This window comes from Megascapheus bottae, chromosome 8, assembly GCF_031878675.1.
Source record: "Megascapheus bottae isolate mThoBot1 chromosome 8, mThoBot2.hap1, whole genome shotgun sequence".
Classification (NCBI taxonomy): Eukaryota; Metazoa; Chordata; class Mammalia; order Rodentia; family Geomyidae; genus Megascapheus; species Megascapheus bottae.
The window spans coordinates 54,478,770-54,495,602 of record NC_143516.1 but is presented as its reverse complement, the minus strand read 5'-3'; the positions used below and the strand labels follow the sequence as shown (position 1 = coordinate 54,495,602).

Sequence of the window (16,833 nt, the reverse complement as noted above, 5' to 3'; positions counted from 1 at the left end):
ATGTTCTTGCACCACACCTCTCATTAAAATAAAAATAGCAATGGTATAATTCTGCATGCGTTCATATTTCCTTTATCAGCCTCCCAAATACATAATTACCATAAAGGAAGAACTCCCTCCTATCTTTAAGTTCATAAAGTAAACCATAGAATCTGGAGAAGTAAAAGTACAATTTCAAAGCATACCTTTAGTTATTGAAAAAAACTGGAATATCAGGACTGAATCTATTTGCTACCAGCAACATGCATCTTGCTAACTGCCACTTCTGTGGGCTACAGCTATGCTCCCTCCTCCTTTCCACCAATCTACAAAGAATTAGAGAATTATGCAACCTTCACAGGCTAGAAGGGTTCACATGCAGTCAATCCCACTTCACCCAAGTAGAATGCACACACACACACACACACACACACACACGCACGCATGTACATGCGTGCGGCATCTCTAACCTTGCAACAATGACAGCACTAAAAGTATGCCCCCCCAAACACAAAGGTACATGCATGCAAATGGCAGATTAAAAGCAAGTAAGAGCAAAGGTATTCACACAGACACTATCAAAAATACAATAACTCTCTAGTTCTATTACCTTGTCTAGTGTGTAAAAATTTCTACGCACAGAGAAAAGTACACATGGTAGTCCAATCAATAATCTCAATGTTAAGGGTCCTCTCTCAGCTAGGTGCCTCTATCTTAGGTCCCCTGCCTTTCCCTGAAATCAGATGTCCAAGCCTAGCCACAATTGTTAGTCCCCACCCCAGTCCCCCAAACTACACATATTTCTAGCTTCCAGCTAGACAGCAAAATGCTGTCTGCCCAGGTTTGACCAGCCACACAGTACTTTCCGCTTTCAGAGAAAATTCCCACCTTCAGCCTCCTTGTCCCACCTTCAACTAGGGAGGAGAAAGAGGAAAAGGAACTAGATTTTTAAGCCAGTGTGGTAGCACACATCTATCTACATTCTAACACTTGAAAGGCTGAAGCAGTATGACCTGCAGTTTAAGGCCAGCCTGGGCTACAGAGTGAAACTCTGTCTCAGAGAGAAAGAAAGCACTAAATTCCATCTACTGAGTTTACTAAATAAATGTAGTCACCTAAAACCACTGCATGTACGGGAATATATCTATTTGTTTGTTTGTTTTTAATTCCTCAAAGCAATAACAGAAAAGAAAAAATTTAAAGGACACAATTTATTTATTTATTGCCAGTCCTGGGGCCTGGGCACTATCCCTGAACTTTTGCTCAAGGCTAGTGCTCTACCACTTGAGCCAGAGCCACTTACAGCCTTTTCTGTTTATGTGGTACTGCGGAACTGAACCCAGGGCTTCAAGCTCTACCACTAAGCCACATTCTTATCTCTTAAAGACACATCTTAATGCTTCAATCTTAATAAAGTTGGACTAGCATTTAATCAGAAGATGATTTTTTTCCGTTTTATTTCTAATCCTGGGAAATGACTTTTGTCAAATTAAGAATTAAAGGTCTGCTATTACTGATTAGGTAGAAGATCTCAACAAACCACTGGCTCTCCTCAGCTTTGTTATCATCATTTTATAACTTGAGAAAAGTTAAGGAGCTTCTTGGGCCCCAGGATCAGCAATATTTGGCATCACCCGGGAACGTACCTAAAAAAAATTTTAAAAAAATACAGACTCCTGGGCTGCAGCCCAGATTACTGAATGAGAAGTTGCATTTTAACAAGAAACCCAGTTAGATTAGACAACCTCTAGCCACCCTCAACATTCACATTGCAAAGAAAAACAGAAAAGACAGATAACAGATGTAAAAATAAACAAAAGAAATTAAAACATGAAAAAAGAAAATGCTTTCACCCAAATATCTGTCCAAGTTTATACATAACAGATTTTTCCTCTCTTAACTACAGAATTTTTCTTTTTCTTTTTTTTGGCCAGTTCTGGGGCTTGCTCAGGGCCTGAGCACTGTCCTTGCGCTTTCTCTAGGCTAGCACTCTACCACTTGAGCCATCACACCACTTCGGGCTTTTTCTATGTATGTAGTACCAAGGAATTGAACCTAAGGCTTCATGCATGCACTCTATCACGAGGCCAAACTCTCGGCCCAAAAATTTTGTTTTGATCCCAAATCAAGATAAAAAGTACAGATAAGTTTAAAAAATTAGGCCGGGAGTTTGACCTAGTGGTTAAAGTGTTTGCCTAGCATCCACGAAGAGTACTAGCCTTGAGAAAGTCCAAGGACAGTGCTCAGGCCCTGAGCCCAAGCCCAGGACTGGCAAAAAAATAAAAATAAATAAATAAATAAATAAAATAAAATAAAAAGTTTAAAAAATTAATTAAATTAAATTTTTAAATTAATTTCAATCAATCTAATTTTCATATCTTATACAATTTTTGAAATTCACAATTGAGTAGACTAATTGAATATCTGCTAATGAATCTACTTTCAGTCAAAGCTCTCACTATGTTCCAATGAAAGTTTACCTAATACTCCTTGAAAATGGGAAATGAAGTGTTGCAAGTATAATGGGAGACTTCCTTTGTGCCTCCAGCTAGTTGAGTCTCCTAAGATGGCTTAATTTTCTGGAATCACCATTTTTTTTCTTTCCTTAATCGAGAAATAGGTAAAGCACTCTCCTTTCTACTGCCACAATGACAAAGCCTCAATGTACATGTATCTCTACAGAAAATGTTATCAGCCAGGTGAGGTGGCTCACACCTGTAATCCTAGCTACTCAGGAGGCTGAAATCTGAGGATCAAGGTACAAAGCTAGCCTCGGCACAAAATCACCTGAGACTTTTATGTACAATTAACCTCTAGAAAACGGGAAGTGGGGCTTGGCTCAAGGGTAGGGTGGTAGCCTTGAGCTGAGGAGCTCAAGGACAGTGCCCAGGCCGAGTTCAACCCCCATGACCAACCAAAAAAAAAAAAAAAAAAAAGCTGTTACCATTCTCTATACTGTTCCCACAACATTTCTAAGATGGCAAACATCCCAGGTCTAGCCAATTGACAGCAAATAAGGTGGTCCAAGCTAGGAAGATAAAAGACCCCTCACTTCTGCTTAGGATCAGCACGGGCCCCTCCCTGAATGTGTTGAGCATCTGTACAAATGAAGTTTATTTGCTGCAGTTTGTGAAGCTGTAAAGTTAAAGGAAATGAAAACTTTTTCAGCATAAATATATTTTACTTGCACTGTGTTTTTTAGCTAAAAGTAAAAACTTAGATTAAATAAAATCAGAGTTGAGAAGAATCATCAAAAGACTGTTTCTCAGTGTGAATCAAGTGTTGAAAAATGGTTGGTGTATTTTGTCAGTAATTGTGCATAATTTTTGGCACATAACATAAAATGGCTATGTAAACTATAATTATTTTGCTAAGAGACTGTATGCAAGCTGTGGGCAGACTTTACAGACGTCCAGAGCAAAGTCCCTTCTTTGTACCTATTTTTTTATTACAAATATACTAATTGGTTCTTTATAGTTTCAGAGGTTATTGTATTAAATTGTCTATTGATAGTACTTTTATGATTGTAAATATTTTGGCTTTCTCTGTGTGAATTCTCGCGTTAAACATGAATTCTTGCGTGTGAACTGAACGCTGATCAGTATTTTTTATCCATACCTGAGAACTGTTACACTTTTATTTTATCTTTTAGGAAAATCCCTGTCTTTCCATTTTTTCATGTACATTTTGCACAGTTACTTGTTCATATGTAAATATTTTACTTTCAAAAATGAAGTTTTTAATTGCTATTGTTTTATATAGGATTGAAAGAAAATTAACTCCTTTATTAAAAACAAATTTATCTGTTAAAAAAAAAAGACCCCTCACAATATTCTGAAAACAACTTAAGAAATGGGAATTGATATGGCAATCAAAACTTAACTAAGATTCATGCCTCAGCAACTGCTAATACTAACAGGTTTAAATATTAATGAAGAGTTTAAGAAGCTACTACTATAACTATTTTCTTCTATTAGCCTAAGCATCCAAAGGTCCAAAGACCAGAACTCATAAGATTCCCGGGCTGGGAGTTGGGCATACTGACAGAGTGCTTCTTAGCATGCACAAAGACATGGATTTGATTCCTCCCTACTACATACATAGAAAAAGCCAGAAGTGGTGTGGTGGCTCAAGTGGTAGAGTGCTAGCCTTAAGAAAGTCCAAGGACAGCCAAGTATGGTGATTCACACCTGTAATCCTAGCTACTCAGGAGGCTGAGATCTAAGGATCAAGGTTAAAAGCCAAGCCAGGGCACAAAAGGACCTGAGATTCTTATCTCCAATTAAGTAATAGAAAATAGGTAGTGGGGCTTGGCTCAAGCGTAGGGCGGTAGCCTACCTTGACCCATTTAAGGACATTTTCATTTTTCATTTTCTTAACTATGCCCAAACTCATTTTCCTCCCTAATTTTTATTTCCGCAAACCAAAATAACTGCATACATCAAAATATTTTATCCAGTGGCTCTAAGTAGGAAGTAAACCAGTAGCCATGTAAAATTTATCAGCAATCAGAAATTTCTTAAAAACAAGTAACATGCTTTTGTATTCTTATATAATTTCCACTCACACAATGACTTTTTTCAAAAAATTATTTTACTGAAAGAAAAAAGATGCAATCTAACAGACACTAGACACAATATTTTTAACACAGGCATGCTTTACCATAAACTTTGCACCAAAAGATCTTGCATTATTTGTTTTAAATTTAGAAATGAACTAACAGCACAACTAAGATGTTTTTGTCTTTAGTACTATGAAGCCATGGTAGTTGGAAGCCTCTAGCTCATTCTGCATGCTTGTCCACGGCCAACACTCTAACAGTTGAACATGACTTTAAGCTCTGCTGGCTTTTTCCAGACTAACTGGACATGGAGTCTCACAGACTTTTCTGTCCCAACGGGTTTCAAACAACCCTCTATGTCTCAACCTCCTGAGTATATAGGATTACAGAAGTCAGTAATTTTTTTTTTTTTTTTTGCCAGTCCTGGACTGGAGCTCAGGGCCTGAGCACTGTCCTTGGACTTTCTCAATGCTAGGGCTCTACCACTTGAGCCTCAGCACCACTTTCAGCTTTTCTATGTATGTGTTACCGAGGAATCGAACCCGGGTCTTCGTGTATGCTAGGCAAGCACTCTACCACTAGGCCAAACTCCCAGCCCCAGAAGTCAGTATTTTTAAGGGTATTTCTAAGAGGAACAAAAAATACATGTGAAAATGTACAAATGATGACTGGTTTTATTTCAGGCACATGGGGAAATGTTAAATAAATAAAATTACATCTACCTTCCTCAATATGTTTTAAATAAGTTCATCTTCCATTTACTAGTACCAAAAACAAAATCCTATCAAGGAGAAATTTAAGTTTATTGTAATATAAAAATTACATGTGAAGATTTAGAGCAGTTCACACCAAAGGGAAGTTTGCATGCCTGAGCATGGTGTTACACATTCATAATGGCAGCACTCAGGATGATAGGACACAGGAAGAACATCAGTTCAAAGACAGACTGGGTTACACTGCTAGATCCTGACAATAAATGAATGAAAGAATGAATGAATGAATGAATGAATGACCTAGCTGTAACTGCACATACTTATGATCCTAGCACAAAATAAGGCTAAAACGGGAGAATTCAAAGCCAGCCTGAACTATTCTGAAACTTTATCTCAAAAAACTGAAAAATTTGCTTTACAACAGTTATAGAATTATATAAAGGGTGAAAGAGTCAGTACTCTGACATCTTCTTAAGGCAGGCTGTTAGACATAAACATTATTTTTCAAGGCTAGTATAACTATTTAAGCTCACTGATTTCACAGCTGACAAAAACTAAAAGCTTGTTTTCTGTCTAAAAGAGGCAATAAAAGATTGTAGATACAACCTTGTTGAAAACATCAAAATGACATTAACTAGGGTTAAACAGTATTCCTAAATAACTCATGAACAGACAAAATTATAGTGTCTGTCCACATGAAAGAATTTTGAAAATTAGCACCCCAAATTGCAAAACATTACTGAAATGAAATAGTCCAAGAAAATTTACCCAACAGCAAAAGTATCAGCAACAGTAATACCAAAGTTGGACAGAGAGGCAGGGACATCCTGTACTAAGATGAGCTGCTTATAAAATCTTCAGGTCAGCTTTCACCATTTTATAGAGACCTATCAAGCGGTACCAGTGGCTCACACCTGTAAACGTAGCTACTCAGGAGACTAAGATCTGAGGATCACAGTTCAAAGCCAGCCCAGGCACAAAAATCCATTAGACTCATCTCTCCAATTAACCACCAGAAAACCAAAACTGGTGCTGTGGCTCAAGTGGTAGAGCACTAGCCTTGAGCTGGACAGCACCAAGGCCCAGCGTTCAAGCCAGCCCCACAACCAAAAATAAATAAATAAACAAACAAACCTATCAGAGTTAAATTACTTATCTTCTAATCTTCACCTTGTTCATACTTTTGAGAAACTAATTATCATCAAAAAAACTGCAAAAATTGCTAGGCTCCACTGGTTCATGCCTATAATCCTAGATATTCAGAAAGCTGATATCTGAGATTCACAATTCAAAGCTAGCACAAAAAGTTCATGAGATCTTTTTTTTATTTTTTTTCTGCTGGTCCTGGGCTCTGCCCCTTAGCCTCTTTGAGGCTAATACTCTACTACTTGAGTCACAGCACAACTTGCAACTTTTTCAGAATAGTTGATTGTAGATAAGAATCTCATAAACTTTTCTGCCCTGGCTGGCTTTGACTCACAATCCTCAGATCTCAACCTTCTGAGTAGTTAGGATTAAGGCGTGAGCCACCAGGGCACCAGCCATGAGATTCTTAACTCCAATTAAGCACCAAAAGGCCCTAAGTGGACTTGTAGCTCAAGTAGTAGAACACTATGAACAAAAAAAAGCTCAGGGACAGTACCCAGGCCTGAGTATAAGCCCCAGGACTGGCAACACAAACACACACACACACACACACACACACACACACACACACACACGATAGATAGATAGATAGATAGATAGATAGATACATACATACATACATACATACATACATACATACATACATACATATATAGATAGATCTATTTAGTTACTTGAAAAAATATACTATGTATTAGAAATACAGATACTGAACTTTCTCAAAATATACATTTATAGTACATTCTCATAATCACAATCACTGTTCTGCACATCCATCTGCAGGTAAAATAACTCTTCCATCTTATGAACATAAATATCAGCATCTAAAAATGCTATTACATTCCAATATCAAGGTTTTCTATTAAACTCCTTCATACTTCCAACACAATTAAGAGGAAGGAAAGAACATGCAACAAACAAAGAATTTTTATATTATTATTTTCCCTCTGAGATTTCCACATGAGAACATCTCAGTTTCTTGAAACTGGAAAAACACTTCAAGGACTTAAATATAACTAAATTATTACTTTACAAGAATAATTCCAAAATGACTTTGCATAATCATCTACAAACATAATTCAAATACAGTGCACAAAAGAACATGTCAACATTGTCAAATGGGATATGCTTCCAGTAATTTTTTACACATGATTCCACTAATCCTTACTAAATTGTTAATAATCCCAAACTAGTATTTTGAGGTAACGTTAGATATACAATGCAATGGATAGCATTAGAATTTGAAGCACAAATTAAAGCCGGTCCTCTGCTGCCATCTAGTGAAGAACAAAAGATGAAAACCAAACTAAAAGTGACAGGAAAAAAATGCTGGGATCTGCACTCTCAGTTTGAAGCCTGCCTAGAAAAAAAAAAAAAATCTAAGACCCTCTCCAATTTACTGGCAAAATATTGAATGTAAGTGGGTGGTTTTAAGTAGGTGAGTGACAGGTATGATGAAAAATCCAGGGGAGAACTCAAGGCCTTGAGTTCCATCCCTGGCACAATTGAGGATAAGGGAGAAGCAATTTCTGGAAGGGGAGTATAAGTAATGAGGATGAAATAGGGTATATATAACTGAAAGAATACTGTTATCTATGAAAGTAGAACAATGAAACCTGTTAAAATTGTCTTAGGATTGTGGGAAGGGACTGATGAATACATTATATACATGCAGAGTAATGTCACAATTATATGTATATTAATAAAGAAATTAAGATCAGTGATAAAAAATAAACAAAAAATAAAATACTGGATTTTTTGCTTTTGCCTATTTTACCTTATAAAATAACTAAAACAACAGCTACATTCAAAATGGACTCTGAGGAAAATGAACACAGTTTACCACGTACTAAAGCTTTTCAAAGGCATTGTCTGCTATAACAATAAGCAATATTAAGCACCAGCATTTTATGTGGACCTGTTTTCGCTGTTTAGTGGATAAATCGTCAGGTATATCCTTAATGGCTAAATGTCACACTGGATTACTGTTTTAAATTATATAATTATACAGAGCATTAAAGTGAACAGCCTCCAAATGTGGCTGAAAATTGAAATAACCTGTATTTTCAGAGCCAACTATGCCTAGTAAATTTAAATCTCTGAATTAGTCTCTTCCCATAATGGTGGAGACGGAGGGGGGGGGGGAAGGGGAGGAAGAGAAAGGGAAGGAGGGAAGGAGGGAGAGAGGCCATAGCTTTATCATGTCCTTCCCAGTTGTAAGAAAACTAGCCTGAATACCTAAGAGTAATTCTTTTATTTATTTATTTATTGGCCAGTCCTGGGCTTGAGCTCAGGGCTTGAGCACTATCCTTGGACTTTCTCAAGGCTAGCAGTCTACCACTTGAGCCTCAGCACCACTTCCGGCTTTTTGCTATGTATGTGGGGTACCGAGGAATCGAACCCGGGTCTTCGTGCATGCTAGGCAAGCACTCTACCCCTAGGCCAAACTCCTGGCCCCTAAGAGTAATTCTTATGAAACATATCATAAAAATTAAAAAATTAGGGGCCAGGAGTTTGGCCTAGGGGTAGAGTGCTTGCCTAGCATGCACAAAGGACCGGGTTCAACCATATACACAGAAAAAGGCCAGAAGTGGTGCTGAGATTCAAGTGGTAGAGCTCTAGCCTTGAGAAATCCCAAGAACAGTGCTCAGGCCCTGAGCTCAAGCACAGGACTGGCAAAAGATAAATAAATAAATAAATACATACATACATACATACATACATACATACAATACATACAATACATACAATAAATAAATAATTTTTAAAAATAGGTGCTGGAAGGTTGGCCTAGTGGTAGAGTGCTTGCCTAGCATGCACAAAGACCCAGGTTCCATTCCTCATTACCACATATATAGAAAAGGGCGGAAGTGGTACTGTGGCTCAAGTGGTACAGCTCTAGCCTTGAGAAAGTTCAAGGATAGTGCTCAGGCCTTGAGTTCAAACCCCAGGACTGACAAAAATAAATAAATAATTAACATTTTTTTTTAAAAGGAAGATGGGTCAGGAGTTTAGCCCAGGGGTAGAGTGCTTGCGTAGCTTGGATTGTTTCCTCAGTACCACATACATAGAAAAAAAGCCAGAAATGGTCTTGTGACTCAAGTGGTAGAGCTCTAGGCCTGAGAAAACCCAAGGATAGTGCCCAGGCCCTGAGTTGTTTCAAGGCCCAGGACTGGTTAAAAAAAAGGGGGAGGTGGTGGGGATGCTGGTGGCTCTTAACCTGTAATCCTGGATACTGTAGAAGCTCAGATCTGAGGATGGTGGTTTGAAACCAGCTCTGGCTTCAAAGTCTGTAAGACTCTTATTACCCATTAGCTATCAAAAAGCCAGAAGTAGAACTATGGCTCAAAGTGGTAGAGCAAGCCTTGAGCAAAAAAGCTCAGAGATAGCAACTATGCCCTGAATTCAAATTTCAGGACCACTACCAACAAAAAAAAAAAAAAAAAAAGGGAAGAGCTCCCTGACCCTGAATTTAAGCCCCCCATTACTAGCTCATAAGTCCTTCCAAAGGCTAGTGATACAACTTTGTGGGTTAGAGTGCTTGCCTAGCATGCATGAGATCCTAAGTACAAATAAAAACTACAAAAAACATTTTTTACATACTATGTTATAGCTATAAAATATTTGTTAGTAAATAAGAGTAGGTAAGTTCTTATTTAAAATCAAGATTAGCCAGGAAAGTGGCTCACACCTGTAAGCTTAGCTACTCTGGAGGCTGAGATCTCAGGACCCTGGCTCAAAGCCAGGCCAGGTATTAAAGTCGGTGAGACTCTTACCCCTATTTAACTACCAGAAAACCAAAACTGGCACTGTGGCTCAAGGGGTAGGGCGGTAGCTTTGGGCTGAAAAGTTCAGGGACAGCACCTACTCCCAGAGTTCATGTCCCAGGAACAACAAAAAAAAAGAAGAAAAAAATGATTTATTAAGAGTTTTTATATATGATAAGGAATTATTTGCTTTTACTGCCAAAAGGAAACTGAGCAAAAATCTATATTTTGTTTGATGAAAGTGAAATGTAAAAGTTAAGTGAGCAAACCTAAATAGAAGTACTATATACAAGCCCGGCTCAGTGGCTCATGCCTGTATTCTTAGATACTCAAGAAGCAGAGATTTAAGGATCATGGGTCAAAGCCAGCCTGGGCACTAAAGTCTGTGAGATTCTTATCTCCAATTAACCACCAGAAAACAGGAAGTGATGCTGTGGTTAGGGCAGTAGCCTAGTCCAAGCCCCATGACAGACCCACCCCCACCCCTACAAAAAGAAGTACTATATATAACATCTACTTGCTCCTAATTTAATATACTCATTTTGTTCCCAAATATCATTATTTTGTAGTTCACTGAAAATCAACTCAGACTCTTTACTAATCTTGCTAGTCTAGCATTTATTACCTTATCTACTCTACTCCTATCTGAACATTAACTGTAGTTACTAAAACTAACATAAGCTACAAACATATCAAAGGATCCAAGCAAGCTATTAAGTAACTGAGATAATTACACTATTCTGTAAAAACTATTACAAAAGCAAAAACAGAAACTTCCTGAAGATGTTATAATTATTCTACTCAATTAACAGCTATTTCTACAGCATGCTACTCACAGGCTACTAAGTACTTATGTCAGCACATATAGAAGGAATCATAAATTAAGTACAGTGTTAAAACTAATGCATCAAAAAATTATTCTTATGGGACCGGGAGTTTGGCCTAGGGATAGAGTGTGCACCTAACGTGGACAAAGCTCTGGATTTGATTCCTCATCACCACATACACAGAAAAAGCCAGAATTAGTGCTATGGCTCAAGTGGTAGAGTTCCAGCCTTGAGAAAGCCCAAGGAAAGTGCTGACCACTGTCAAGCCCCAGGACTGGCAAAATATATATATTATGAGAAAAAAATATATATATTATGCTTCTCAAATGCATACAATTAATAAATCAGTTACATTAAAAATCTTGTCATTAATAAATTCTTTAATAAAAAATAATATAAATTTTTTAAAGAATCTTGTCAAACTAGGCACCAATTGCTCATACCTATAATTCTAGCTACTCAAGAGGCTGACATCTGAGGATCTCTGCTTAAAGCCAGAACTATCAGACAAATCAATGAGACTTACTCCAGATAACTAGCAAAAAGTTGGATCTGGAAGGCATGGCTTCACATGGTAGCTCATCAACTTGGCACCCAAAAGGAAATAGACTTGGAGATGAAACACAATAGGAAGAAAAACTTATTTCAACACTTAAAATGTACTGAGGCATTTTCTCAAAAAAGGATATATCAAATTTATATTCTTTTTTTAAGCTCATTTCTTACACTATCTTATAAAGAACATTTGAGACCTGAAGATTATCTTTCAAAAAGAATATATTCAATTATGGATTAGCAAACCATGGCCTAAAGGCCAATACAGGCTTTTGCTTTGTAAAATAAAGTTTTGCTGGAACACATTTGTTTGTGTAAATGTAGTAGGATATAGCTACTTTGTGCTTATTATGAGTTTTTGAGTACTTATGAAAAATTACCATGTGACCTACAAAGCCTAAAATATATACCATCAGACCCATCACAATAGTTTGCTGAATTCAAGCACCAGTAACTTCCACATATACTCTAGTTACACATGAACTGTTTAGTCACTCTGCCTCAGCACTGTCTCTGAGCTCTTCAGCTCAAGGCTACCACCCTACCCCTGGGCCTGGGCTGCTGTCCCTGAGCTCTTCAGCTCAAAGCTATTGTCCTACCCTAAAGCCAGGCCCCACTTCCCATTTTCTAGAGGTTAATTGTAGATAAGTGTCAGGTGCTTTGAACCTTGATCCTTAGATCTCAGTCTCCTGAGTACCAGGATTATAGGTTTAATATAGTTTTGACTTGCAATTCCTTGAAGGGCAAACATTTCTTCATTCTATCTACTGGCCATTTGTATTTCTTATTTTGAGGACTGTCTATTTTGCTTGCTTGCACATTTGTTAACTGAAGTATGTGTTCTCATGGTGTTTAATTTTTTTAGTTTTTCATGGCTCCTGCAAAGGAGGGTGATGAGAAGAAGAAGGGCCATTTTGCCATACAAGATAGCAGAGAATACACCATCTACATTCACAAGCTCATTCATGGAGTGGGCTTTAAGAAGCGTGCCCCACATGAGCTCAAAGAAATTCGGAAGTTTACCATGACAGTGACGGAGACTCTCAATGTGCACATCCACATCAGGCTCAACAAAGCTGTCTGGGCCAAAGGAATAAGGAATGTCCCTATCCGATCCGCATGCTGTTACCCAGAAAGCACAACGAAGATAAAGATTCACCAAACAAGCTTTACACTCTGGTAACCTATGTCCCTGTTACCACATTCAAAAATTGATAGTCAATATGGATGAGAACTAATCAGCCAGTGTCAAATAAAACTATAAAATTATTTTCAAGAAAGAAGTCCTGGGCTTGAACTCAGGGTCTGGACACTGTCCCTGAGAGTCTCTTGCTCAAGACTAATGCTCTACCACTTGAGCCACAGCACCATTTCTGTCTTTTTCTGTGTATGCGGTACCAAGGAATTGAACCCAGGGCTTCCTGCTGGGCAAGCATTCTCCCACTAGATCACACTCCCAACCCTCTATACTAATTCTTAATCTGTTAAAAATTTGTCTCTTGGCTCTTTGATATAATGTCATCCCATTTGTCAATTCTTTTTCCCATCCTCTAGGCATCTGCAGTCCTATTCAGAAAACATTTCCCTGTAATAGATTTAAAGGTCTAAGTGTTAATTTGAGCTCTTTGATCCATTTGGAGTTGATATATATATATATATATATATAAAACTAACATTCGTGTTTCAGTTTCCTTCAAGTGGATACCCCATTCTCCCATTGCCACTTGTTAAATAGGCTTTTTCTGTACCGTGTATTTTTGGTTTTTATCAAATAGTAAGTTTCTGTAGTTGGGTAATTTATTCCTCAGCATTCTATACTGTTTCATTGGTCTTCAGGTATATTTTGTGCAAGCACCAAGCCATTTTTGTCTCTATAGTATAGCATAATTTAATGTTTGGTATTGTGCTCCTCTAGCAGTATGTATTTCTTTTTATTTAAAATTGATTTTGCTACTTTAAAGTCTTTTGTGCCTCCATATAAATTTTTGAACTAGTATTTCTAATTCTCTGAGGAATGATGTGATATTAATGGGTACTACATTGAATCTGTATTTTCCTTTTTTATTATTATAAATGTATTATTCAGAGGGGTTACAGTTACATAAGTCACATAATAAATATATTTCTTTTGAGACAATGTCATCCCTCCCCTCTGTAGTTTCCTTATGAAGAATCATCATTTTTACGGTATTAATTCTGCCAGTACATCAGCATGAAAGGTCTTTCCATCTTTTGATGTGTTAGTTTCTTTAAGATCTTACAGTTTTCACTGGAGAAGTCATTTACTTTTAGATTAATATTAAGGTACTTTACTGTTTGGGGAGGCTATTACGAATGGAATTATCTTCCTGATTTCTTTCTCAGCCTATTCACTATTGGTATACAGAAAGAGTACTGAGCAAGATTTTTTATTCTGCTATGAACTTGTTGTAGAGTCTGCAGGTTCTGTTAAGAATAGGAGCTTATCATCTACAATAAGGATAATTTTTACTTCTTTCTTCCCTATTTGAATTCCTTTTATTTTCTTCTCCTGTCTTAACTCTCTGGCTATGAACTGTAGTATACTACATAAAAGCAGGGAGAATAGACATTCACGCCTTGTTCCAGACTTTGGGAAAATGATTTCAGTTTTGTCCTGTTTAACATGATACTGGCTATAGGTTTGTTATATAAAGCTTATAAGTTTATGAATGTTCCTTCTATTCCTAGCTTCTTTAGAACTTTTATCATAAAGGGTTGCCATTTCTGCTTTAATAGTGATAGTTATGTGATTTTTTTGCTCTTGGCGCTATTTATGTGATGCACTATATTCATTGATAGATGTATGTTGCATGTCTGGGATTAAAACAACTCGATCATGATGAATGTTGTTTTTGATGAGCTGCCGAATTCGGTTTGCAAAGATTTCACTGAGAATCTGTGCTTATTAATCAGTTATTACTGCTTCTTGTCCCTAGATTCACAGAGAAATTTCTCAAGATGGATACAGAGCTATCTATCACACTCACAGAAGGGAGTGCCAGGAACTAGCTCCAAACTCCTTGCCACTTTTAGTCTCTTACAGTTGCTTTTCTATAATTTTCTATCTCCCTGTCATCTCCTTTGTACTTTCTATTTTCTTTTTACCACTCTTTCTCTTCGTTGAACCTGGTCTTTGTGTCACTGGATTCTTTCCATCCACAGAGTGAAAATGGCATATAGTTCTAATCTGCTCTCTTGTCCCAGCCTCGTAAAAGCTATGCAACATTTTTAAACACATTTATTTTACTGTTCATGTCAGAAATTCACACTCCCAAGAATAAACTTGCACTAACAACAAAGCAATGTTCTTTAAGCATTAGGAGTATCTGTATAATTATTTTATAAATTTAACTTACCGAGTACCATCTGCTTTCCAGCTCACTTTATAGGGCTTCTGCTCTAAAAGTTTAATATTTTGCTTGTCCATGGAAACAGGCTGTGCTCCAGGGAATCCAGACCTTAAAACATAATGTTACCATTATGGCTAGAATCCATACAAAGCAATACATGCTGTAAACCAATCTAAAATGAGGCTCACATTTATCACATATTCTGCCCATCGTGAGATTTATTGCAACTGGAGTACTATTACCTTTCACAAAAAAAAAAAAAATGCTAATGAAAGATTATCATTGTCTGAACATTTTATAATCCAATTTTACATAGTTAGAAATTACCACTGCAATATTAAATTACTAAACAAATTCTAAAATATTAGTATGTATGATCTAAATAGTATGTGGCAAGAACATATACAAGTCATTTACCATAGGAAAAAGTTTAAATTTTAGCTTAAATACATGAGGCATGGGCCAGGAACATGGCCTAGTAGTAGAGTGCTTGCCTAGCATACACAAAGCCTTGGGTTCAATTCCTCCATATCACATAAAAAGCCAGAAATGGTGTTGTGGCTCAAGTGGTAACGTACTAGCCTTGAGAAAGCCCAAGGATAGTGTGCAGGCCCTGAGTTCAAGCCCCATAACTGGGGAAAAAAAATTTTTTTATTTAAAAATTAAAAAAAAAAACATGATACAATCTTGAACTCATTATTTTTCCATCATAACATGCAACATAACTCTGCAGCAAGAGTTGATAAAATTCTGCTCCAAAAAATACCTAGAAATATAAAATAAGAAAAATATAGGGTGATAATAAGGTATACTGGCAAAGGTTTCACACAACATCAAGACCAGTATTATTTTATTGGCTTTTCTTATTTTATGTTATTTTTGTTATTTTCATCTTTTAAATTTTTTCTAGCTCATTTATCAGATATGCACCAATAATAAAAGTTTTTGTTGGGAATTCGCATTAAAATTTTAACAAATAATAACCTTGTTTCTCACATTCAAGCTACATTACAATTTTCTTCTATAGCCCAAGAATAAAAAGTAACTGATAAAAGCAATGACTCTCTCCTTTTTCCAAAGCATGCTAGGGAGCAGAACATACTCAAAGTTGTGTTTCCCACACATCTGATTATAGACACATGAGGCATATTCAAGTTGTATTTCTTCTCCTTAAATAAACTGATTAGATCAACTGAAACACTAATTAGCAGCAATATACTCAAAGATTTAAACAAACATTACATGGCTACAAAAGCAGTTTTCTATTACGGCTTTAGGAAGATATATAAATAATCTGGTTATTACTGATTATCTTTAAAAAGAATACATTTTTTAAGCACTGTAGGTAAACATAGCAACTTTAAATACAAAGAAGGTATGCCATTGTCAATATTAATTTAATTGTAGCAGGCTTTTATTTAAATCCTAAAACATGTATTTCTTACCCTTCCCAGCTGCAGAACTGATGACATTTCTGCTGTACCTCTCCTAACTTAGGTTGAGTTGTTACTTGAGTTACACCTTTAACAGTTATACCTTCTAGGAAAATAGCACCCTTTAAAAAGAAAGAAAAAAGGTTTTAATAAAGGCCAATTCATTTACAAAAAAAATCAGTTATTTTCACAAATCTGATTAAGTCAGAACAACGAAAATGGTTTCCTCCATAAACATGGTGGCACACAGCTGTATACCCAGAACTTAAAAGGATGGAAAATGCAAGGCCTTCCTGGCTACTTAAGGGGGGAAGAGGGTAGAAAAGGAAAGAGAGAAGAGAGGGAGTAAAGGGGGGTAATGGAAAAGCAAAGGGGGAGGGGAGGGAGAGAGAAGAGGTAAGAGAAACAGCAAGACAGAAGTGGAGGAGACAGACAAAAGGTGAGGGTGGAGATACTCCATGTTGACAACATGGCCTAGTGG

At 36.9% G+C, this 16,833-nt stretch overlaps 1 protein-coding gene and 1 pseudogene across 2 annotated transcripts in view; one reads left to right on the top strand and one right to left on the bottom strand.

Annotated features, from left to right (window-relative positions):
* The window catches only part of Rngtt (RNA guanylyltransferase and 5'-phosphatase), a 233,839-nt gene that overhangs the window by 185,486 nt on the left and 31,520 nt on the right, over nucleotides 1-16,833 (bottom strand). For both annotated transcript variants that reach the window (XM_090338447.1, XM_090338446.1), the window contains exons 7-8: nucleotides 16,365-16,474; nucleotides 14,926-15,027 (exon numbers count right to left, since the gene is read on the bottom strand). In XM_090338447.1, coding sequence (XP_090194573.1) covers nucleotides 14,926-15,027; nucleotides 16,365-16,474 — 212 coding nt within the window. The remainder of the gene's footprint in view (nucleotides 1-14,925; nucleotides 15,028-16,364; nucleotides 16,475-16,833) is intronic.
* On the top strand, nucleotides 12,420-12,786 carry LOC150059949 (large ribosomal subunit protein eL31 pseudogene; annotated as a pseudogene).